This window comes from Ostrea edulis, chromosome 8 (assembly GCF_947568905.1).
Source record: "Ostrea edulis chromosome 8, xbOstEdul1.1, whole genome shotgun sequence".
Taxonomy (NCBI): Eukaryota; Metazoa; Mollusca; class Bivalvia; order Ostreida; family Ostreidae; genus Ostrea; species Ostrea edulis.
This window is the reverse complement of record NC_079171.1, coordinates 42374818-42401986: the sequence shown is the minus strand read 5'-3', so window position 1 is coordinate 42401986 and position 27169 is coordinate 42374818. Positions and strand designations below refer to the sequence as shown.

The window sequence follows — 27169 nt, the reverse complement described above, 5'->3', positions numbered from 1 at the left end:
AGAGTGGAATATCAGATTTACGGTAGATATAAGTGGTCATATTTACAGGGTATATAAGTGTTCAGATTTACAGAATGTATAAAAATTTCTTAGTTTCTATCAGTGATTAATCTGTGATTTGATTAGTATGCGTGAGATGTCAGTTTACATCGGTCTATAAAATAAATTTAAAGTATTCATGAGTGATTATTGTACATTGTCGATTAAAGTATACGTGACTGGCCAGTTTACACCAGTAATTACATTTACAGTATATGTAAGTGGTCAGTTTACATTGGGTGCTTAGATTTACAGTATACATGAGTGGTCAGTTTACATCGGTTGATTAGATTTACAGTATACGTGAGTGGTCAGTTTACATTGGGTGCTTAGATTTACAGTATATATGAGTGGTCAGTTTATATTGGTTGATTAAATTTACAGTATATACGTGAGTTTGCATCAGTGATCAGATTCACATTATGCATAAGTTGTCAACGGTCAGATTTACAATACAAGGACAGTTTCGCAGCAGTATATTTCAGCAGGTCAGATAAAGTCGATATATTGGAAAAAATTTCGTCGTCAGATTATGACATACTTCATGATGGGATGACTTAATTAATCACGTGATAAACACACCAGCATTTAGATGAGCATACAGCTGTAGAATTTATATGTATACAATCTTTTCAATGATCTTATCAATAGGCAGTCATTTGATGTTTTAACAACACAAAGGCATAACATGCCATATATAGCTCATTCCATATCAGAAAAGTCACATAGCATACCATTTGAATTTGCCATTCGCTATGCATTAGCGCAGCATAGCATTGCTATATCGAAATTCAGGAATAAATTTTAAGAAACGAAGTCAAATCATATCCCATTAATCAATTATTGACCATATGATCAAAGCATTTAAAACAGATTTAGTTAGTCAACCAATTTTGAAATTCTGAAATGAAATCTAGTCTAAAATATTTCTATATGGTTTTTTTTATATTCTAATTTATTTTTGCTATTTCATTTGTTTAATTCTCAAAAAAAGATGAATGAAATAAAGCTCTTCTGAAAAAATGGGGTGCCATTCTTCAAGTCTTATATCATTCTATTGTATATATGAATTTACATCACAGTATGAAATATAAACATATCATAACATTATTTCATACTACGGTTTATGAATGAACAAGATAAGCATGAAATGAGAATAAATGAAACAAAACACTAAAGAAAACACATCAAACAACAGAAAATAAACTAAGACCAATCTAATATGTTAAAAATCATAATGTAATTTATGAATATTACCTATTTATTTTAGTTAGTAAGGACCCCGGAAGACGTAGATTATACAATGGCAGAGGAAATGCGGAAGGGAACAGCACATGAGTTTGAGAAGAAACAAGTGTGGGTGGAGTTTCTGATGACACTACTGCAAAGAGTGCTGGCCTTCACATTTGTTCTGGTGTTAATCAGGTCAGCATACTCTAATTTGTTTTAATTTTTTTAAGGTCCTTGTCATATTTACGCTGGAAAAGTTTAAATCGGGGACGTAATGTTCTTTAAAAAGCGTATATTTCCCGTTATTCTTACCTTCAAAGTTAATTATTTTTTAATACAATGTAAGATATATTGACTGATTACCCCCCTCCTTTTATAGCAGTAGGAATCGCAATGGAATTGTACGTCTTTAAGCTTGAATATATGGATTGAACCCTTGAACTCTTGTAGTGAAAAGGACGAACGCTGCATTTTGATGTTTGGACAAAACTATCTCTTAAGTTTTTACTATTGTTGTCAAGAATTTTCGGAAAATTGTGAAGCCCCCCTCCACTCCCACTTTGAAAAACTATGCTATTGCCAGGACTGTGTTCAGGATCGTAACGGCTGGCCTAGCTGCTAGGCTAGATATCTAGGTATTTTGAACGCACTGTATGAATAAACCCTTGTTATCCCTACGTAGGGCTAGCCTAGCACATCGTTCAAGATCGCAGCGCTAGGTAGTACCAAGCTCTACGTAGCCGCTGCGATCTTGGACACAGCCCTGTAAATGAACTGGTATGTAAATCGTAATATAATGTAAATACATGTACTAATGAACCCTAGTAATGTTAAATCGAAGACTGGCCCATTGATTTAGTTTTAAGTATTTTCTGATGTGTCTGTTCACAGTGCCTACAAATACAACAAGAAGTATTTAACCGACTTTCAGTTTGATAACATCTACATCTCAAAGTACTTCCGCCATGTTGACGCTAGACGCCATTATCAGGTAGGTACATGTAAATTATCAAAAATTACAACGGAATTAGGGACACAACTTTTCAAACGATTACCATAGAAGAATTTTCTGATTTATTTTTCTCTCTCTTTGTTTTGTGTTTTTGAGCACTGGCGGGGGATTTTAAAATTTTCTGTGCGATATGTGCATTCTCGCACAGTAATATAAAAACAGTATAATATTTCAAATCATTATTATGCTTCCAGTTACAATGCAACTTCTTTTATTATTTATGAGTGTCTTTGTATTTTTGCTTTATATATAATTTTCGTATAGACTGTATAAATTCAGAAAATAGTCGCCAAATATGCGGGCTCGATCCCAGGACCACGAGGTTGTCAAGCTAACATACTATTCACTTGGTCATTATTTTGGAATGGTTGATTTAAATAATAAAATGTTATCACTTCTTTCCATTTGCCGCGTTTCTACTATAACGTGGAGAATAGCTGGTGGTGGTTTTCCTTACTGAAAGGAATATGCTTGTTAAATAACAATGTAAACTAGAGACTGTTTTTACGAAAAATAAATGTCTCCCCAGCTCCCCAAATTGGAAGTGCTCCAAATAAAACCTCCCCCCTAATGTACTGCATGGTAGGAGGAGAAAGCATGAGCTGGAAGATAGACATTATGAACTCAGATAAGCCACGTAGGAGAAGTGTTCACAAACTATTTTACATGCTCCACCCCTTAGCTCCACCATAACTTTAAGGATAACAATCAATTGAATCCTCCTGTCCCTACAATATGCACATCTGCAAATGACATTGAAGTATTGTACAAAATTTCAAGTCTATCGGATAAGTCATATGCATGTAATAGGAGAAGCGTTCACAAGATAGCTTAACATCCCCCACCCCTCTTAGATCCACTATAACTTTTAGGAAAATAATTGGATCCTCCTGTCCCGACTTTATGCAAATTCACGAATGACAATGAAGCATTGTACAAAGTTTCAAATCTATCCGATAAGCTATACAGAAAGAGAAACGTTCACAAGATTTTGTGACAGACGGACAGAAAGTACAAAAACAATATGTTTCCCCCTGAAAGAGGGTAGACATAATTACATAATAATATAGACAGATGTATTTTATAAAAAATATATATCTATATTTCAGAAAAAGCGGACACTGCTACCTTTGAAGAAATTTGAAAGTGACAACATGATTTACCCTAATACGATGAAACTGATGAAAGCGGAGAAGAAAAAACTGGTAAGTTGACATTGCAATTTTGAGAAAAAATATGTTTATACTTTCAAGATTTACATATATAGTCCACTCAAAAGATTTCCATGTGTGTCTAGTTTCACTGTAAAGATTTCCATGTGTGTATAACTTGACTGTAAAGATTTACATGTGTGTCTAGCTCCACTGTAAAGATTTACACATGTGTATAACTTCACTGTAAAGATTTATACGTGTGTATAACTTCACTGTAAAGATTTATACGTGTGTATAACTTCACTGTAAATATTTCCATGTGTGTCTAGTTTCACTGTAAAGATTTACACATGTGTATAACTTCACTGTAAAGATTTATACGTGTGTATAACTTCACTGTGAAGATTTACACGTGTGTATATCTTCACTGTAAAGATGTTCATGTGTGTATAACGTCACTGTAAAGATTTATACGTGTGTATAACTTCACTGTAAATATTTACACGTGTGTATAACTTCACTGTAAAGATTTACACGTGTGTATAACTTCAATGTAAAGATTTCCATGTGTGTCTAGTTTCACTGTAAAGATTTATACGTGTGTATAACTTCACTGTAAAGATTTACACGTGTGTATAACTTCAATGTAAAGATTTCCATGTGTGTCTAGTTTCACTGTAAAGATTTACACGTGTGTATAACTTCACTGTAAAGATTTATACGTGTGTATAACTTCACTGTAAATATTTCCATGTGTGTCTAGTTTCACTGTAAAAATTTACACATGTGTATAACTTCACTGTAAATATTTACACGTGTGTATAACTTCACTGTAAAGATTTACACGTGTGTATAACTTCAATGTAAAGATTTCCATGTGTGTCTAGTTTCACTGTAAAGATTTACACGTGTGTATAACTTCACTGTGAAGATTTACACGTGTGTATATCTTCACTGTAAAGATGTTCATGTGTGTATAACTTCACTGTAAAGATTTATACGTGTGTATAACTTCACTGTAAATATTTACACGTGTGTATAACTTCACTGTAAAGATTTACACGTGTGTATAACTTCAATGTAAAGATTTCCATGTGTGTCTAGTTTCACTGTAAAGATTTACACGTGTGTATAACTTCACTGTAAAGATTTATACGTGTGTATAACTTCACTGTAAATATTTCCATGTGTGTCTAGTTTCACTGTAAAGATTTACACATGTGTATAACTTCACTGTAAATATTTACACGTGTGTATAACTTCACTGTAAAGATTTACACGTGTGTATAACTTCAATGTAAAGATTTCCATGTGTGTCTAGTTTCACTGTAAAGATTTACACATGTGTATAACTTCACTGTGAAGATTTACACGTGTGTATAGCTTCACTGTAAAGATGTTCATGTGTGTATAACTTCACTGTAAAGATTTATACGTGTGTATAACTTCACTGTAAATATTTACACGTGTGTATAACTTCACTGTAAAGATTTACACGTGTGTATAACTTCAATGTAAAGATTTCCATGTGTGTCTAGTTTCACTGTAAATATTTACACGTGTGTATAACTTTACTGTAAAGATTTACACGTGTGTATAGCTTCACTGTAAAGATGTTCATGTGTGTATAACTTCACTGTAAAGATTTACACGTGTGTATAACTTCACTGTAAAGATTTATACGTGTGTATAACTTCACTGTAAAGATTTACACGTGTGTATAACTTCACTGTAAAGATTTATACGTGTGTATAACTTCACTGTAAAGATTTATACGTGTGTATAACTCCACTGTAAAGATTTACATGTGTGTATAACTTCACTGTAAAGATTTACTTGTGCCTGGACATAGAACTTTGATGATGAAATGAGTAACCCTTATATAACCTTTATACAGTGTATTCAGATTGGTAATGCAAAAAAATTAGATAATCATTTAATAATTAAACATTCCTTTGAAAATCTTTGACGCATTATTAGGTCACCTGATTTATTCGGATGACATATACATACATGTATGTTATTGATCTGCGTACGCTCATAATTGAACATTTTTAACTTCCCTTCCGATGTTTTAAACATCTTTGGAACGAGGGGGGATTAAACTGTAGATTTCAGGACTCTTGCACCCCCAGAACCATAGTGACCGGGCAAAACCTGGCAAAATTTGACTACTTTTCAAAAATCTTCATCCCTATCCTGCAGCCGCACATCTTTCGAAGAAACTAAATGCATAGTCCATAGTCATAGTCAATAGTCATGGGCCTAGTCAATAGTCAATCTATAGTCATAGAGGAACAAGGTCTCATTGAAAATCTTATCTCCGGAGTAGAAGTTCTGACTCCAGGGCGGGACCAAATTTGGTAAACAGCAAGTGTTTATGTGTAAACATATAAATAACATTGATACTAAATAGGTATTTTAAGGAAACAGGTAGCTCGTTAACAAAATTGTAAATTTCATGATTCCAGGTTCCAGTATAGGGATTTCGTACCAGGATGGGGCCAAAATTGTCAAAATGATTGTCTTTTTTATTTAAAAGACTTCGATACTAAATAAAAACTAAATGCAGTTAAGGTCACCTGATTTATTCGATAGGAAATAGGTAGGTACCGAAATTGTGAATTCTGCAATCCCAGGGTTCTACTATAGGACAGGTCGAAAATTAACATACACCGTTAATATAACATATATCATCTCATGTAAAGGTTTTCATCTGTATGGGGAGTTTCGGGAACATTCATCTGTATGGGAACTTTTGGGAACATTCATCTGTATGGGCACTTTCGGGAACATTCTTTAGTATGGGCACTTTCGGGAACATTCATCAGTATGGGGAGTTTCGGGAACATTCGCCAGTATGGGTACTTTTGGGAACATTCATCAATTTGGGGATTTTCGGGAACATTCATCACTATGGACACTTTCGGGAACATTCATCAGTATGGACACTTTCGGGAACATTCATCAGTATGGGCACTTTCAGGAAGATTTATGTTTCAAAACCACATCTTTTTTCATATCGCTGCTGAATATTAGAATTTAGCTTAGATATGCAGAATAGGGAAATTATGATTAGAGATCTCGCAGCCCTTGGGACTAATGATGCATATGTGCTTTTGAATACTACTCAGGTGACCAATAAGGCCTAAGGGCTTCTTACTACAAAATCATTTCTGTATATTTATTAATCCAAAATACCGATATTAGTATGATCATTTTTTGACTTCAGAGCAAGGGTACCTTCATGATTGTGATGCGAGGGCTGGTGACGGCCATGATTGTGATGTCTGCAAAACTGCTGTATGACGTAATGGACATAATCGAGAAAAACAGCCACGTGACTTACAGACAACAAGGTACAGTAATGAACAGGGGGCGGATTCAGAAAAGTTTCAAGGAAGGGGGGGGGGTATCCCAAATTTCGGCCCCGAAAAGGAGGGGTAAGACCCTAAAATGAGAAAAAACTGAAAATTCTATTTAAAACTTTTCACTAAAGGGGTGTAACTTCAATAACCACCCATTTGAGATCTACCAATAAGGATGATGTTGTTTTAGATAATACAACAGAAAGATTGGGTGAATGAGGGCGTACAATATACATTGATGTGATCAGTGAAAAGGCGAGGTAGCCTATCATATCCATAGAATACTTCACTTCGATTTAGAAAAGCTAACCTATAGTTACACCTAGCTATTTATATGTTGTAACATCAATTAAGCATTATATTGCTATAAATGATTTTCTAAGGGCTCAGGGGGAAAAAGCAACGTCTTTTAAATACTACAGCTCATAATAATAATAATGCTAATGGTTTGTTTTTTTCAGTGAAAAAGCAATGTAGTCTGCTATATATAAAAAGACAACAACAACAAAAAACAAAAAACAAAAAAAAAGAATTTGCAGAGTGAAAATGTATTTGTTTTATTATTTCAATTCACTGAAGTACGATAATTATTATGTAGGAACACTGATTTGTATTCTCGCATTTATTGCGTTTATTTTGTTACATTAAGAATATCATTAGCACATTATTATCAATTCTATGACGTAAGCATCTATAGAAATCAAACGTAAGAGCAATAACGAATGCTATGTAGAACAACCACAGTTCAACGTTGGTAAAACACCAACGCTTCAAAACATTTAAAATCAACAATTTGAACATGTAACATTATTTCGATGTTGAATCCATAATGAACCAACATACATTCATCACATTTTTTTTTCTAAGGCAATAAAATTTCAACTTTGAACTCGCATAACTTTTTTTGACGTCGACATATTTTTTTCTTTACAATGATTAGCGAAGATGCTGATTTAGAATTAATTTGATAGCTAGGTGTCGTCAATCATTTATCAATGATTATGATATTGTGTATCTTATTAGTATGGGGGCATTTATCATATTTCCTAACACGTTTATTTACTCTGACTTTATCTTTTATGTTACTATGTTACAAAATCCCAAATGTGTAAAAGAATTTATACACAAGTTCTGCGGATGTAATAGCGAAACTCTAAAGGAATAACAAAACAGAGAGAGATAATTTCTTTATCAAGGTCATTTATATCTTTTAAAGAACAACGAATTGAAATTTCAACATTGATGTTGACTCAACGTGGAATCAACGTTACTGGGGGTGGGTGGGTGCTGTTTTCATCAACTCAAAACAGTTAATAACACTGTTGCAAATAAACCAGAACTTCTTCGTTTTCGGAGGAATGACAAGAACTAGTGATAAAACAGCTGATCATGTAATAGATAGTCGGCCGTAACAAAGGTACATTTGCATATAACAGCAATGAATACTAAAAATTGAACAATTCCACCCGCAAATCTCGCGAGACATGGGTAAAGGGTGTACATTTTTACGATGAATGAATAATGCATTCTCGAGCGTCAATCCCTGTATATGAAACCTGTATGAAAATGAGCAATTACAAAAAGCAACCAAACGATATTTTAAAATGCCCGTTGACTTTTTATCGTTTTCAGGTGTACACCACATAGACATTAAGGTGGAAGGCACGGGGTTTATGAGTGACATCATCCGCCTCTTTCTGCTGGGTTTTAACCAGGAGCACAGTATTGATCAAGTGTCCACGAATTTCGGTAATCAAGAATCATTATGTCTCCTTTTTACAGTACTGGAAATGATGTAAAATGATGCCATAGAAACCATTGTATCATTCTACATACTTTTGATACGCTAATTATGACCTAGTTTAATTATTAACTTAGTAACTAAAGTGGAACCAAAGTATGATCGAACTGTCTTTGGTTGAAACGGAAGGGTGTCACTGCGCGTGTGTCGGGTGGACCATACACCAATCCACGCTTATAAGGTGTTGAGCTTTCGTAACCAGAGAGGCACACTGAAGGTTCGGAAGCAAGCAAGGTATGCGCAATGAAGCTCTGTAAGAACTTGACAACTTCCGTGTTCGTTAATTGAATGAGGCCCATAGCTGCAGCGCTTTATTAGAGGTCATCAGTTGGGTTTCTCCTTTCGTTTCCAGATAACCACCACTTATGAGCGTACTACATGTATATATGTTTGATGAATGAAAGGTGAATATGACGAACACTGATCAATCTCATAACTCCTATACGGAATACAAAATAGATAGTTGGGCATACACGGACCCCCTGGACACACCAGAGGTGGGATCAGGTATCTAGGAGGAGTAAGCATCCCCTGTCGACCGGTCACATCCGCCGTGAGCCATATATCAATATAATGTACAAAACGATCATATATAATTATGTATTGATTTCAGCGTGTCTGCCTCATCCTTTGCCACTTCACTCTATGGACATTTTCAAGATTTACGCCGTGTATATGCTTGTGTGGATTCTTATGTTCTTCGAGTCCTATGGATTACGCATGCGCAGGATCATTTGTTCTTTCTTCTACCGGAAGGTTTCATATATGCTTTTTTAAATTTATAATTCACTCTGTCGTTAACATGCATTTATCGTATACGAATCTTAATTGTGATGTATATACATTGGTAAACGTTCAGAAGAATTCACCATTTCTTTTTACAATGATTCAGTGCCTTTGACATCAGAAATATTTGGCGGATATATCTGAAAATATGGAAATCTTGGCATATTTTTCTCATTTTACGCATTTTTAATTACTCAAATCCTACATGCATATTTTCAATTTGGTGGTTTTAATTTGTACAAATTTTCACCATCCATCCAAAATTTAAATGATCCAGCTTGTCAACACTATTTATTATGTACGAAGTTTAAACATTAGCTTGTCAATTGCGTGTAATCATCAATGTATACATCATAATAGGGAAAAGTTCGAAACGATGATTAAAAGTAAACAACAACTCTTAATCAATGAATTTCTACATGTACTACATGCACATTTGTATCTCATGGATATAGTGAAGTAATACCATTTTGTAATTTATGTTTTCATCAGAAGGAGAAAGCACGCATATTGTATATCTACAACGAAATGCTGAAGAAGAGGAAAGGTTATCTGATGCATCTTAGGAAAAAAGTCAGAAAGCAAGCAAGAAAATCCCAGCTCTCTGTAAGTACTCTATGTAGTTTTCAGGACCTTCCTGTAGGTACTCATAGTACACAGGACCTTACTATAGGTATTCACAGTACACAGGACCTTACTATAGGTACCCACAGTACACATGGCCTTCCTGTAGGTACTCACAGTACACAGGACCTTACTATAGGTACTCACAGTAAACAGGACCTTACTATAGGTACTCACAATACACAGGACCTTCCTGTAGGTACTCACAGTACACAGGACCTTACTATAGGTACTCACAGTACACAGGACCTGTCTGTAGGTACTCACAGTACATATGACCTTACTATAGGTACTCATAGTACACAGGACCTTCCTATAGGTACTCACAGTATACATGACCTTCCTGTAGGTACTCACAGTACACAGGACCTTACTATAGATACTCACAGTACACAGGACCTTACTATAGGTACTCACAGTACACAGTACCTTACTATAGGTACTCACAGTACACAGGACCTTACTATAGGTACTCACAGTACACAGGACCTGTCTGTAGGTACTCACAGTACATATGACCTTACTATAGGTACTCACAGTACATATGACCTTCCTGTAGGTACTCACAGTACACAGGACCTTACTGTAGGTACTCACAGTACACAGGACCTTACTATAGGTACTCATAGTACATATGACCTTACTATAGGTACTCACAGTACACAGGACCTTCCTGTAGGTACTCACAGTACACAGGACCTTACTATAGGTACTCACAGTACACAGGACCTTACTATAGGTACTCACAGTACATATGACCTTCCTGTAGGTACTCACAGTACACAGGACCTTACTATAGGTACTCACAGTACACAGGACCTGTCTGTAGGTACTCACAGTACACAGGACCTTACTATAGGTACTCACAGTACACAGGACCTGTCTGTAGGTACTCACAGTACATATGACCTTACTATAGGTACTCACAGTACATATGACCTTCCTGTAGGTACTCACAGTACACAGGACCTTACTATAGGTACTCACAGTACACAGGACCTGTCTGTAGGTACTCACAGTACATATGACCTTACTATAGGTACTCATAGTACACAGGACCTTCCTATAGGTACTCACAGTATACATGACCTTCCTGTAGGTACTCACAGTACACAGGACCTTACTATAGGTACTCACAGTACACAGGACCTTACTATAGATACTCACAGTACACAGGACCTTACTATAGGTACTCACAGTACACAGGACCTTACTATAGGTACTCACAGTACACAGGACCTTACTATAGGTACTCACAGTACACAGGACCTGTCTGTAGGTACTCACAGTACATATGACCTTACTATAGGTACTCACAGTACATATGATCTTCCTGTAGGTACTCACAGTACACAGGACCTTACTGTAGGTACTCACAGTACACAGGACCTTACTATAGGTACTCATAGTACATATGACCTTACTATAGGTACTCACAGTACACAGGACCTTCCTGTAGGTACTCACAGTACACAGGACCTTACTATAGGTACTCACAGTACACAGGACCTTACTATAGGTACTCACAGTACATATGACCTTCCTGTAGGTACTCACAGTACACAGGACCTTACTATAGGTACTCACAGTACACAGGACCTGTCTGTAGGTACTCACAGTACACAGGACCTTACTATAGGTACTCACAGTACACAGGACCTGTCTGTAGGTACTCACAGTACATATGACCTTACTATAGGTACTCACAGTACATATGACCTTCCTGTAGGTACTCACAGTACACAGGACCTTACTATAGGTACTCACAGTACACAGGACCTGTCTGTAGGTACTCACAGTACATATGACCTTACTATAGGTACTCATAGTACACAGGACCTTCCTATAGGTACTCACAGTATACATGACCTTCCTGTAGGTACTCACAGTACACAGGACCTTACTATAGGTACTCACAGTACATATGACCTTACTATAGGTACTCACAGTACACAGGACCTTCCTGTAGGTACTCACAGTACACAGGACCTTACTATAGGTACTCACAGTACACAGGACCTGTCTGTAGGTACTCACAGTACACAGGACCCTACTATAGGTACTCACAGTACATATGACCTTTCTGTAGGTACTCATAGTACACAATACCTTTCTGTAGGTACTCACAGTACACAGGACCTGTCTGTAGGTACTCACAGTACACAGGACCTTACTATAGGTACTCACAGTACACAGGACCTTACTATAGGTACTCACAGTACACAGGACCTGTCTGTAGGTACTCACAGTACATATGACCTTACTATAGGTACTCACAGTACATATGACCTTCCTGTAGGTACTCACAGTACACAGGACCTTACTGTAGGTACTCACAGTACACAGGACCTTACTATAGGTACTCATAGTACATATGACCTTACTATAGGTACTCACAGTACACAGGACCTTCCTGTAGGTACTCACAGTACACAGGACCTTCCTGTAGGTACTCACAGTACACAGGACCTTACTATAGGTACTCACAGTACATATGACCTTCCTGTAGGTACTCACAGTACACAGGACCTTACTATAGGTACTCACAGTACACAGGACCTTACTATAGGTACTCACAGTACACAGGACCTGTCTGTAGGTACTCACAGTACATATGACCTTACTATATGTACTCACAGTACATATGACCTTCCTGTAGGTACTCACAGTACACAGGACCTTACTATAGGTACTCACAGTACACAGGACCTTACTATAGGTACTCACAGTACACAGAACCTTACTGTAGGTACTCACAGTACACAGGACCTGTCTGTAGGTATTCACAGTATCCAGAACCTTTAAGAATTCCTTATCAATCTTAAGTTATCAAATCATAGAACAATTATGGAGTTGGTTTATTCTCTCCCACCCCATTTTTTCTTCAGCTTCGTTTAAGTTATTGTACATGTAAATTCCTGTGTATTGACAAGTGCAACGAAAAAATACTCATCTCGCATTAACATAAATTGACCTCATAAATGCACTGATTCTCATTTTCGCTACTCCATATTTTTTGTACAAGGTTGAGAAAGATTTATAAACATTATTATCTACTAAAGAATCATTCTGTAATAATCATATATCCTTAACGATCACGCGAAAATATTTGCAAAAGTCATAGGGTTCTCACAATATCAATCAAGGAGACGAAGTGAATCCAGAGAGAGAGAGAGAGAGAGAGAGAGAGAGAGAGAGAGAGAGAGATGATTCATGAAGATAGATATCCATTTTTATGCCTATCAGAATTGTGGGGATATTTACAAATTTAGGATAGTTAGGAAATCTGTATCATAATTTTTACTGTCAAACTCTATTCATTACTGATAGCAGATGTGATTTAGGTTAATCAATTAACACACACATCTGACGTGTGGATCCCATTACATATCTATGTATTACTCAATCTCCAATGTTTTCTTGTGAAATTGGCGATTGAGAAAAATGGCTACAATAAATACAGAATCAATAAATTCATAGGAGATATATTTCTTACATTAAGTTCATATCATTATTATAGTCCGCGAACGAAGTTCAGGAGGGTATATAGGAATCACTCTGTCCGTCTATCCGTCTGTCTGTGTAGATCCGTGTCCGGGCCATAACTTCTTTGTTCTTTGACTTAGGCACACCATATTTGGCACACAGGTGGATTACCATGAGACGTTGTGTCAAATACCTCCATGACCTCTATATGACCTTAACCCTTGACCTCAAGGTCAAAATTGAAGGTTTTTTTTTTACAATGGATTTGTGTCCGGGCCACAACTTCTTTGTTCTTTGACATAGGCATATCATATTTGACACATGAGTGCATCACCATGAGACGATGTGCCATGTACCTTCATGACCTCATTATGACATTGACCTCAAGGTCAAAATTAAAGGTTTTGACAATGGATTCGTGTCAGGGCCATGACCTCTTTGTTCTTTGACATAGGCATACCATATTTAACGCATGAATATATCACCATGAGACGATGTGTCGGGTACCTTCATGACCTCTATATCACCTTGAACTTTGACTTCAAGGTCAAAATTGATTATAGGGTTTTTACATAGTCATACCATAAGACATGGGTGTATCACCATGATAATATGTGTCATGTATATTCATGACCTCTTTATGACCTTGACCTTTGATCTCAAGGTCAAAATTATAGGTTTATGCCATGGATTTGTGTTCGGACTATATCTTCTATTTTCTTCTACAAATGCATACCATATTTTTACACTCAGGAAAGAGGCAATTTATATCTATTAACAACACCCTTTGGGAGATTGGGGTAAGCGAGGGGTTAGTGAGCATTGCTCACAGTACCTCTTGTTTTCTTTGGTACATTAGTTTTGTTTTGCACATAAAAGAGTGATGGGGTCAATGGGAGAGGGGGATTTGTAGAATTAACGAAATATAAATATTTTCATTGTTCATATATTCCCATGATACAGACACCCTAGACATTTATTCATTATATCTAGATTTCATAATATGAAGAAAACCCCCCCAAAACATATAGTTTTTTTTTATGCTCCGAGCAAACCTATTTGTTACGCAGGCAGAAGTACCGATAGGGGGATATGCAGTTATTGAACTAGCAAATGATTGTTAATGACAAATCATATATATGCTTCAATATATTGCCTGAAAATGGCGATTAGTATCATCACACACTTCTTTTGTTTTTACATTCCAGCGGGATTCAAGTTTTCTAATGGGAATCCGACGCTCTTTTCCACGACTTGCATTCCTGGTGAAATGTTTCAAGGCTTCCAAAGCAAACTGTCTCATCTGTGAGGACTTGGAGACAGACAAATTTATCGTCTGTCCTACGCCTAGTTGTAATTTTTCCTACTGTCCGGAATGCTGGATCGACTGTAAGGTACTTGTGTGTACTTGTTGATAAGTAAAACGCTTGAGAGATGAACTCGGATTTAAGTCTCTTTGTCCGTCTTATGACTTTGAATGAAATGAAAGATGAAGATAACAAACAGTGATCAATCTCATAAATCCCATAAGCAATGGCAACACGGACCCCTGGACACACTAGAGGTGGGATCAGGTGCCTAGGAGGAGTAAGCAGCCCCTGTGAGTGGAAATGTGGATTATTTAATGAATGGTCAGATGTGATTAAATAGTTGGTCGATTCTTGTGAAGATAGGTCGTACCTAAATGCAGGAAAATGATGGAGTCCTTAAAAATATAGACAGATTTCGATAAGAATTAATTTTGTGAAAATCACTTTCCTTTGTTCGCCATGTTGAAGGTCGACATGGTCAAACTTCTTCAGTTTGTTACCAATTTCAGCTGTTTTTAGAGACTACTAAGGGGATAAATCGCTGTTTTCTAGAAGCATATACATTAGTCAGAACTTCCACCGATGAAACATTTTCATAGAATGTTTTGTTTTACAAGTTTCAATTTGATTACTCAAAGAAAATATCGTTCTCTGGACCTCAACATAGCGACGAAGGGAAATAACTTTTGGTAAAATAACGTCATACGAAAATTATCTATTCTAAAAAAATATATTTAATTCTGGTTTGGAATATGTCGTATAAAACTTTTTCAGGACACCCTACTATGCTTTCGTAGTTCTTTACTATACGTACTGGTGTCATCAAGTTCTATTTTTTAGTTCCTGTTTTGATATTGTATTGGTCTCAGTGCAATCTAATGGTTTTCGAAAAAATAAAATGCACAGCGTATTTATTTTAACGGGATTCAAATTTAGCGACTTTAACAGTGAAACAACATCGCTTATCTATGGTAGTATATGATATGAAAATGTATAAATCATTATACATCTATCATATAACAAAGGACAAGTGCTTAATTATGATAAAATCAGATTGGATTAATTTTAGATAAGCTAGATACGACTAAGTATACATAAATTATATACTAATCTCCATGATTATGAGATATATATAATACGTAGGGCTAAGTGATGGTGAGTCGGACATCCTTCTCTTTCCTTCTCGTATGCAGATTCCGACTGATTCTCCTCCGGTATTCGGTTTTGCCCGAAATAGATCGAAATCATTTACTATTTTTTGCTCGGGTCACCCCGGTATTTTACATTATAATGCATTCAGATGGGTTAAACTCCCAACATCGAAATTCGTTCGTAAGTCGGACACATTTGATATTGAGCTGGACACTCATATCTATTATGAATTATACAAGCAGGTAACTTATTGCAAGTATGCCACTGATATGATTATTCAGTGATATCTAAGCTTTCATTTTCTTTTATAATGATGTATTTTATTGTAGAAAAATTGTTACGCATGCGTGGTTCGATCTACAGATTACAGCGACAGTGACACGTCTGGAGATGGAAGCACAGATGATGATGACGTATAGCCTAACTATTTTTAACTCATAGCAAACCTTGAAGCTTCAGCACAAAACTTTGAAACATCAATTATGAATAAATGAAATTGTTAGATACCGTAAAAATATTAAATGTTGAGGGTGTTCAACTTTTTTTGATTATGTTCTCTGATTTGAAATACAATATTCAACTAATCGTTTTGATGCACAGAAACTCTACAGGTGGAAGTTGCGAAATTTTGGCAACGTAATGAAACTTTTAAAGAATGTCATCATACAACATTGATTTTTTCAACTTTTTTTGTTTTCACAAGCATATCATCACTAATGGAGGTAAATGAAATGTTTTTCTATACATTACTTACTTTCTGATACGTTTTCAAATAATCTCTTTATGTTAGATTGTATTTTACGATACTGAAAATCTCCATGTGTCTTTTATATGTGCATGTAATGTCGTTTTTCACGTGAAGTAATAGTACAACTTAAGAACGTTGCATGTTGTGCATACTTGTATTTTGCATGTATATCCATAAAACAGTGATGATGCAAGGCTATGATGCGGTTTGTGATACTTTAAGAACCATTGGACAGTATGTAAATGATAAAAAACAAACATAAGATTTGTCATCTTATGTACACAGGGGGTGTGGTTTGTTCGCGTCAGACTCTTGTTTACCTTAAGTTACACTATAACAGCAAGAGTCTTCGTGCATACAATGTACATCAAGAATGGACCTACATTCAGGTAGCAATAGATCTGTGTAACTCTCTGGAAAAACATTGGGACAGGCCAGAGAGCTACAGATCCACCCCTTAAAAAGCTGAGATTTATGGTGCATACAAATCTGTGCACGATTGAGGCCTTATATTGCCGAATTCTTGCATTGGTGTCTCAAAAGATTAATATTAAAAAAGTCATTATGCATTTTTTGCTTTATAATTGTATCCAGATTTACCTTCAAATATTCATTAAAGCCCTTTGCGACCAGGAAAGTCTGCATAGAAGATATTGTTCCTTGAATTATTAAATAGAATGTCTGAAATGAGAGTGAAAATAAGGGTCATATACTAATCAGGGACAACCGCAATACCAAGTTTGATCTTTAAAGATACTGAGTAGACAATTGCAAATAACACGTCGTTTGAGTTATGCCCTTTGACCTTCTGACTTGAAAACCTAAGGTGTCCATCTACTCTTCAGGGACACCAATGTAGCAAGTTATGCAAGGGTTTCTTAATATAATGAACGGTTAATATCTTATGGCAAGAGTTGTTTGACCTTGTGACCTTAAAAGCGATACGGATTATGAACTCCTTAGGAAATACCAGTGTACCAAGTCCGATGTCTGTCACGCATAGCATTCTTAAGATACTGAGCGGACAATGTCTTGTGTACAGAGTAATTTTGATATTGTGATCTCAAAATCGATCGGAGTCATCCACTCTTTAGATAGAAACAGTGAACCAAGTTGTATGTATGTCTAGCCAAGGGTTTTGTGTCTAGTTTGATCCTTGATAGTTTGACCTCAAAATCAACAGAACATATCTACGTCTTAGGAGAAACCTGTGTATCAAGTTTGGTATTTGTTAAGTATATCGAGTGGACAATATCCTGCAACCGGGGTATGTCCAGTTTGACCCTTGATCTTGTGACCTAAAAATCATTTGGGGTCATCTACTCTTTAAAGGCACCTGGTAAGTTTGGTAACTGTCAAACAGCGTTTCTTTAAATATCGAGCTGACAAAAGTTGGTCTAAACACCTGTAGACCGACTTTGACTTGAAAATGAATAGATATCACATATAAGGTTTACATAGATCACCATGGATATGTTGCACCATAAATGTTTCGATTTGAACTCTTGTTATCATTACTTTGAATACTTTGCATGCATATCATATAGTCCAGAAGCGATTATCACGTTGCATCAACAATTCTCAAATAATCAACTAACTTGATTTCTGATCATCTTCTGTTGATTAGTCAAACATGCACATCACCAACCCAAGAGTGATTGACATCGATCTTAATCATATAATCCCAGGACAACATGTATTGATGAAGGAACTGATTAACAAATAACATATATTTTAAATAACGTTTTTAATTTCGTGCATATTCTACAATAATAGGAATGTTTTGAAATTTAAAAAGGTTTTCCTTTGAATGAAGTCTATTAGAGTATCAACACGTGTCATCCATGCATGTTTCTAAAACAAACTGTGTTAAACTATCTATCTAACAATGCAATTTCATTACAAAAACGATCCAAATACACCAAAAACCTTTCTTCGCCTTGAGTATCTTTGATAAATAACAGAAATCAACTTCCTCTTGCAAAATAACTCGCTCTTTTTGGTCGTTCTATCGTGGAATTTACCGTACACTGTCAAATTCTGTCATGGTAATGTTTGGTGAAAAAATATGAAACGCTTTCAAAACAACAATATAAAAAATGAGACAACAGCGAAACATCCAGCAAATTAACACACAATAATACAATGTCAGATATTGCCTTCTTGGTTCTTCCCAAACATTATGATTTCTATATGTATAAAAGCCTTAAAATAAGAAATAATGAATTTTCAACAATACAACAAAATATGATAATTAATAGAAGTTGTTCTACTTGTAGGTTTTACCACCAATGTCTTGCTACCTTTTCAACTTTTTATTTTTCATACATGTTTCAGGGAGAATAAAGCAAAATGTATAAATCCAAAAGCAAAATGTTTAAAAACATTCTCCTCATAATCATCATGGATTTGCCTATTCTCTGAAAAGGAAATATCAATGTGTCATCATTCAAAAGTGATATTTGTAAACTTTGATGGTATTGCTGCGATTTTGTCCAATATAAACTTTTTCATCATCAAAACAGATACTCATGGGGTCCATGATTCCATGCTGAGGGGTCAACAAAAAACATAAAAAACGACCCATCTGATCCAAAATATGGACACTGGAATTCCAGGAAGACGCATTGCAAACAAGAAGATTGCCAGAGGAATCGCAGCAGATTCCACGTGGATGGAAGAAGTGTTCCGATTTTTGTCCTCTATATGAAAACAGCAAAATCCCATTCTTGGAGACTACTACAATAAAATCTTTATCATAGTCTGAAACACAAATTTCGCCATTGATATTCTCACATACATGTCTTGGATTTGCATAAAATTGATTCCTAATCTCTTTCAGTTTTTCCCCAGATCTGCTATACCTTACAATCATACCATCTTCAAACCCTGTGTTACCAACCACTCTTACACCTACAAGTACATCACCATTTAATCGTGATGAATGAATGCACCATGCTGAATGATCTATCTTTAAGAAAACATCATTTTCATCATTGGGGGATAGCTTTCGGATCTCATTGCCATCTATGTATAACAGATCCCCGCTGTCCGTTAGAGTAGTATACCCGCCATTCCATCCTGTTTCAATGGACCTCTGTGTTATCCCCTTCATGTCAATTTCGACAATTTTGTTCTTATCATACAGCCAAATCCTGCCCAATCTTACGCTAGCAATGTGGGACACGTTGTCAACTCCGATCACATTGATGGATAAGATTTGATTAACAAATGGGTCTGGACCTGAAAAATAGTTAAATTACGCCATACAAACACAGAGAAAGAGATTCAATAAAATTGAACAAATGTCCGTATTTTCTAGACTTCATTATCTTTCTATTAAGCTTTGGAGCACAAGTAGATGAAGCTGATCCTATTGGTGCAAACATATTACATATCTATTGTTGAACCCTATCCAATTGAAAAAAAAATGTGTCACTTCAAATTTTGAAAGGGTTTGGCAGGGAATATATTTTGTGGCGGAAGGATTGATTGATCAAAAAGTTCTAAATCTGCGTAATATTACAGTTTCTGTTTCATCCAATATATATCTTCTATTTTTATACTCATATACGTGTATTTCAGTTTTATAATTTTTGATACAAGTAGTTGAGAGTTGGAATTAGTTCAAATGTTGTAATTTATTATTTAGTTATTATATTTTTCCAAACAAAACATCGACTCTTGTTTGAATCAATTTACACGAAATTTAGCATAAAAATCAGGATTTTCGCCAATAATTTAAAGAAAATTGTCTCTACCCCCCCCCCCCCTTTAAAGTTCCATTTTAAAATTTTAAGACAAGACTTAAAAAAATATGTAAAATTTTAGAAATTGACATTACTCCTAATATGTCCTATAAAACTCTCAACTATGATATCAAGATTTTTTTCGTATATTCAGTGTAAGTGCAAAAAGATCAGTATTTATTTTCATCACGAGTATCAAACTTTTTTTATCCGTAATGTTAAAAAACATATCATGTATCTATTTCATGTTATAATGTTTGTGTTGCTTATGTTGTGTTGACAACAGCAGACAAATCAAGTTTAATTGAATAAATTCTAAGTGCGAAAAGGTCATGTATAGAATACTGTAGCTCAATAACAAGTGTCGCGACCCCCGTTTTTCTTTTTAATTTTCTAATTCTCCTTCTCCTCCTATGCAGAAATCAAAATTGCACTTCCCCAAAATTGAAACTAATCCAAATCTCAGGTGCGAACCTCTTTTGAGAGCAACAAGAACTATTTCAGCAGCCTTTGTAAATGCATGCATGTGTTACACATGTATCATCTATTTATCGAATTCATGACCCTATGTTTTATTATAGCAAGAGGAATTTGACTTCCTTAAGTAGACCAGTTCATACTTTAAATAGGTTGATAAATATAATCTGACAATAACATATGAAATAATTTAAGCTTTGATTTCAAACAGTAAACAAATTTTACATTGATCTACTATAGTCATCGTTCGAAACTCAATGAAATTATAACGCACTTCTATATATGTACTATAATTATGGTGTGAAAGTATTCTCAATTTCACAAGAATAATTTTATGTTTTAGTGGTTAATCACCAAAACAATACTACCCATATAATTACTGCAACCAAGCTACCATACATTTTGTACATGGTAACAATTCCTCATGACGTCAGCGTATTATTACGTAACATTTTGTTATTGCAAAACACCAAGATACGCAGCTGAGTTAAGGCTATCCGAGGAAAATCACAGTGCTGTTATAAATGTACCTCAATGCACTTCCCACCATATGACATCACAATGAAAAAATACGTCACAGCATGCATGTTCTGATAGATGTATCGCGGGGAAAGTGTCATAATATTTTGTCATTATTTACTAATGTTATCAAGTGATAAGATGTATACGTGAAAACATTTCTTGTCAAATGATTCTATATATTATTCCTTTATGATATCAAATCATTTCCCATTTTTAATATATAATATACACGAAGGTAATATTCATATCATATTGTGACCTTGAAATCGCCCCTAATCTGAATGACTGATGCATTTAAAAATTCCCTCTTGTACATAAATAATCTCATACATGTACTACAGAAACTGCGGCAAAGTTCAGGTTCATCTGCTATAAAAAACAATATGAATTTTTCTGAAATATAATCTAGATATATCTATGCATTTGGAAAGTGCGGGAAGCAATTTCTGTCATGTATATTAACAGTATGATATACATAGGAATGTGGACAACCCCGGTAATTCGCTGATGACTGTTGATATGTTGATAACTTACAGCATGTTCAGCTTGTAGGTTTAACACGTAAAAACATATATATGAAATACAGTCTATTTATCAAAAATACATAACTAAATATAGCAGATACACATAAACTTACGCACCGATTGCTTATGATGCGATTATCATGTATCCCTTCTTTCAGTGGAAGACATATTGTTTTTTGTACTTTCTGTCCGTTCGTCCGTCTGTCTGTCACAAAATCTTGTGATTAAAATAATTATAGATGGCTCGATGCAAGGTGAAGATAATGAACAGTGATCAATCTCATAACTCCTACAAGCAATACAAAATAGATAGTTGGGCAAACACGGACTCCTGGACACACCAGAGGTGGGATCAGGTGCCTAGGAGGAGTAAGCATCCCCTGTTGACAGGTCACACCCGCCGTGAGCCCCATATCCTGATCAGGTAAACGGAGTTATCCACAGTCAAATCAGTGTGCCAAGAACGGCTTAACAATCGGTATGAAACACGTCAGACAGCATTTGACCCAATGCGAGGTTGTATTGACGAACTAGATCGTTATAACGACCATAGAATTTGCGAAATGCTGACTTCAATCGAGACTGTTGAAATCCCTGTACCATCAACTTGTTTGTCAGTAACTTACCTCGATTTAAAAACTGACTATACCCAGAACAAGCTCTTGCATATCGAATTAGTTGAGATATATAAACACCATATGCAGGTGATAATGGAATATTGCTACATAAATGTGGGAATATATCAGACAAGTCAAAGAAGACGTAATTAGAGGAAAATGTAGAATTAGAATGTTTTCTTAGACTAGTAATATTACACGCGCCGACGAAAAGGCTATGAAAGAACTATTGACGGATCAGATATTAAAAGAAATAGTATATCTAAGAAGGGTGAAGTAAAATACTTTGTGAAAATTTCTCCTACTCTATGGCTTATCGGATAGATTCGAAACTTTGTACAATGCTTTATTGCCATTTGCAGATGTGCATATTTTCTGGACAGGAGTATCCAATTATTTTCCTAAACGCTATAGTGGGTCTAAAAGGGGTGGAGGATGTTAAAATAGCTTGTGAATGCTTCTCCTATGTGGCTTATCCAATAGACTTGAAGTTTTGTACAATACTTCAATGCCATTTGCAGGTGTGCATATTGCAGGGACAGGAGGATCCAACTGTTGTCCTTAAAGTTATAGTGAATCTGAGGGGTGGACGGTGTAAAATAGCTTGTGAGCACTTCTCCTATGTAACTTATCGGAGTTCACGATATATGTGTTCTTGCTCATGCTTTTCCTCCATACCATGCAGTGCCTTAAGGGAGGATGTTTCATTTGGAGCACTTCCAATTTGGGGAGCTGGGGACACATTTGTTTTACAAAAAAAAAGATATCTAGTTTATACAGAGGAGTCCATTTCTAAACATACCATATATCGATATTAAGGTAAGGTTTGCAACAGCTGGGGAAAGAACTCGTGTTGTGCAGAAATGTAAGGGCGATTTCAAGGTCAATATATCAAAATTACCTTTCGTCATAATGTATATGAACAAGAATATCGAAAGCGATAATTCATACAATGATGCCAAAGATTCAGTGCAATATGAGAAAATGACAAGTAATTTATTTGACCTACTTAAAAATAGGTCATGGTCCACCCATTAAGTTGATATGCAAACTGAATCTATTTTTCTGAGAAGAAGGTTGTGGTTACATTTCAGGGCAATACCGATATATATGTATAACGAACAGAAATCTGGAAATCTGACCCAATTTTACACCTAACGTAAGTCACGGTGCAACAATCCAACTGAAATGCAAACTGGACTTGTATTCTTTCAAGAGAAAGTTTTTGACTGAATTTCAGTAACGAAAAACTCCGGAAAACTGTTAGACATACATTTAGTGGGTCACAGTACACTAATCCACCTGAAATGCAAACTCACTCTTACGATTGTGACTAGATTTCAACGCTGTGAATGCATATGTTAGGGAAAATCTCCGGAAAACAATTATCTTGGATGGACAGACGGACGGATAGGTCCAAAAGATAATACGTCCCATCTTACGACGGACGTTGAAAACTGAAATTTCAATAATACCAAAGAGAAATAATATATAATTTTTTGATAAGGAGCTTTACACCTTAAAAGGGGAAGACAGCGAACAGTGATCAATCTTACAACAGTTGTTACTCCGATAAAGAATTCGAAATTAAGGATTGGACAAACTCGAATATACCAGAGGTGGGATCAGGTGCTTAGGAGTAGTTAGCATCCCCTATCGACAGGTCACGTCCACCGTGAGCCATACATCCTCATAAGATAAATGGGGCAATCCGTAGTCCAACCAGTATGCAAAAAATGCCTAACAATTGGACAACATAAGACCCAATGACAGGTTGTATTGGCAAACTAGACCGTTATAACGACCATTTAATTTGCGAATTGCTGGATTTCAACCAGACTGCTGAAACCCCTATACTATCAACTTGTTTGTCAGTAGCTTGTCTCGATTAAAAAAGTGGTCAAATGCAAAACAAGGGCTTGCATAGCGAATCGGTTTAGAAACATAAACACCATATGCAGTTAATTATGGAATACTGTTACAGTTATTGGAGGTTGACAATGGAGAAACTGAAGTAATTCCCTTTGTCATAAAGTTGAGTTGTTAGTTTGCCGTTAATATATATGTTCAATAATATATCTAAGTACAAAGCAGATGTGGAAGACTCTGTAGTGTTTTTATTTCGAGTTCATTGGGATACTGTATATAAAATCGACATATGAATGGAAATTGTCATTGTTAATAGATTAAATGTCGATATATGTATCGAGTTGAAGGTCATGCCAATTTTGTGGAAAGAGTATTTTTGATTTCTATATTGAAGGAGAATTAGGAAATTAAAAAGAAAATCCGGGGTTACAATGCTTGTTATTGAGCTACAGTGTTCTACACATGACATTTTTGTACTTAAAATTGAGTCAAGATTTGCTTGAGTTGTTTGATGTTGTCTACACAACGTAAGCAACACAAATCAATCATTACATAAAAATATGCAAAAATCGTATCGTGACGGAATACCGATGAATCAAATTATATTGATCCATTCCTGTTTTGAGCTCATTGAAAACGAATATCAAATGGTCGCGTCTGTTTCGCTATTATTGTACATTCATTCTGAGTGTCGTTAAAATACATTGGCAATTTGTATATTACAGGCCTCTTCCCAAAGACAGATATTAAATAAACATATATACATGTGTACGTGTATGAAAAGAGATAAAATGATTACAAAAAACTTCTCGTAAGGAAAGAGTGAAACATCTTTGGCGGGGAGAGGGTTGTGAACGGTCTGCACAAAACGATAATCATGCCATGCATACTTTGATTTTTTCTGCACTATTTGTTTCATTCTGGGGTTAGTTTAAACTAGGATTAGTTTTTTTAAAATTATAAATGTATGGTCTATTATTGGTAACTTATTGTCAACAGTTTATCTAAATTATGAACTTGTACTTTTTGTCTAATACAATTGTTATTTGTTTTGCTTATAGGTCAATGCCTTAGACTTAACTTATATATTTCTACAACAATAAACAAACATAAAGTCGAATAAAGACTTTCCTTGCTGCTAGGTTACAATATGAACTTATGACTTATGAACACGTTGGAATAAAAGGAAATGAATATTTTAAACTTCGGAAATAAAGGAAAAAGATGCAGAAATTGTATCGTCATGGAATATGATTATTCAACTTTATTTATTCATTGATTCATTGAAAAAGTCGTGTCTGTTTCACTATTTTCTTGCATTCAATCTGCGTGCCATTAAAACACATGTGCAATTTGTGTACTCCTGGCCACTTCTCAACGACAGATGTTGAATAAACCTATACATTTTTACATACGTGTATCACAACAAATAAAATTATAAAAATAAGTTCTCGTCAGGTAAGACTGGAACATACTCTTGGGCGGGGTTTGGGGGTTGGGTTACATCTATCGACTTTTAGATATATCGATGACGTTTTGTCTATTAACAATGATAGCTTTCATTCATATGTCGATTTGATATATCCCTGTGAGCTCGAAATAAAGGACACCACAGAGTCGTCCACTTCTGCTTCATACTTAGATATTTTATTGAAAGTAGACATTAACGGCAAACTAACAACTCAACTGTATGACAAACGGGATGATTTCAGCTTCTCCATCGTCAACTTCCCACATTTATGTAGCAATATTCCATTATCACCTGCATATGGTGTTTATATATCTCAACTGATTCGATATACAAGAGCTTGTTCTGGGTATAGTCAGTTTTTAAATCGAGGTAAGCTGCTGACAAACAAGTTGATGGTACAGGGATTTCAACAGTCTCGATTGAAGTCAGCATTTCGCAAATTCTATGGTCGTTATAACGATCTAGTTCGTCAATACAACCTCGCATTGGGTCAAATGCTGTCTGACGTGTTTCATACCGATTGTTAAGCCGTTCTTGGCACACTGATTTTGACTGCGGATAACTCCGTTTACCTGATCAGGATATGGGGCTCACGGCGGGTGTGACCGGTCAACAGGGGATGCTTACTCCTCCTAGGCACCTGATCCCACCTCTGGTGTCCAGGGGTCCGTGTTTGCCCAACTATATATTTTGTATTGCTTGTAGGAGTTATGAGATTGATCACTGTTCGTTATCTTCACCTTGCATCTAGACATCGTAATAGCCAGTCGATAAGAACTTGTCACCTTGGATAAGAAGAGAAAATACAAAACCAAAAGAAACAGTCAAAATATGATTGAAATAGATTGAGAAATAAATCAAACATATAAATGAATAGATAAAACAATTATGACTAACTGCAGTAATGATCAGCAGATATGCGAGCGGATTTAACATCCAATTTTAATTAGATTGTTGCATTTGCCTCGATTTTAAACCTATAGAAAATTACATTCATTTTTGAGAGACAAAAATATAAACACCTCTTTTGTCATATTTCAATTGCCCCCGCCGATTTTCACACCTTCTGTACGAATGTTAATTTCAAATACCCGGATTAGCTGATCTCTATTGTGGTAAAAAAAAAAAAAAGCAGTTTGGAATTTGCATAGAATATACAAGTTATACACAGGTCGGTCTTTGCATATAATGCAGATAGTTTCGATAAACAATTTTGATGAAAATATGTTT

At 35.5% G+C, this 27169-nt stretch overlaps 3 protein-coding genes across 6 annotated transcripts in view; 2 read left to right on the top strand and 1 right to left on the bottom strand.

Annotated features, from left to right (window-relative positions):
• LOC125663239 (E3 ubiquitin-protein ligase DCST1-like) overlaps positions 1-16902 on the top strand; it is a 28272-nt gene extending 11370 nt beyond the window's left edge. The window contains exons 9-17 of the mRNA XM_048895539.2: positions 1310-1464; positions 2161-2260; positions 3391-3486; positions 6668-6794; positions 8436-8552; positions 9218-9360; positions 9883-9996; positions 14709-14894; positions 16292-16902. Coding sequence (XP_048751496.2) covers positions 1310-1464; positions 2161-2260; positions 3391-3486; positions 6668-6794; positions 8436-8552; positions 9218-9360; positions 9883-9996; positions 14709-14894; positions 16292-16381 — 1128 coding nt within the window. The 3' untranslated portion in view covers positions 16382-16902. The remainder of the gene's footprint in view (positions 1-1309; positions 1465-2160; positions 2261-3390; positions 3487-6667; positions 6795-8435; positions 8553-9217; positions 9361-9882; positions 9997-14708; positions 14895-16291) is intronic.
• Positions 1-27115, top strand: part of LOC125662394 (uncharacterized) — a 1158266-nt gene extending 1131151 nt beyond the window's left edge. Inside the window, exon 8 of the mRNA XM_056146165.1 lies at positions 21411-27115. The gene's annotated coding sequence lies outside the window, so the exon portion shown is untranslated. The remainder of the gene's footprint in view (positions 1-21410) is intronic.
• The window catches only part of LOC125663238 (uncharacterized), a 48850-nt gene continuing 40123 nt past the window's right edge, over positions 18443-27169 (bottom strand). For 3 of the 4 annotated variants that reach the window (XM_056146153.1, XM_056146155.1, XM_056146154.1), the window contains exon 16: positions 18443-19953. In XM_056146153.1, coding sequence (XP_056002128.1) covers positions 19160-19953 — 794 coding nt within the window. In that variant the 3' untranslated portion in view covers positions 18443-19159. The remainder of the gene's footprint in view (positions 19954-27169) is intronic. The other variant, XR_008797608.1, reaches the window with a different exon arrangement.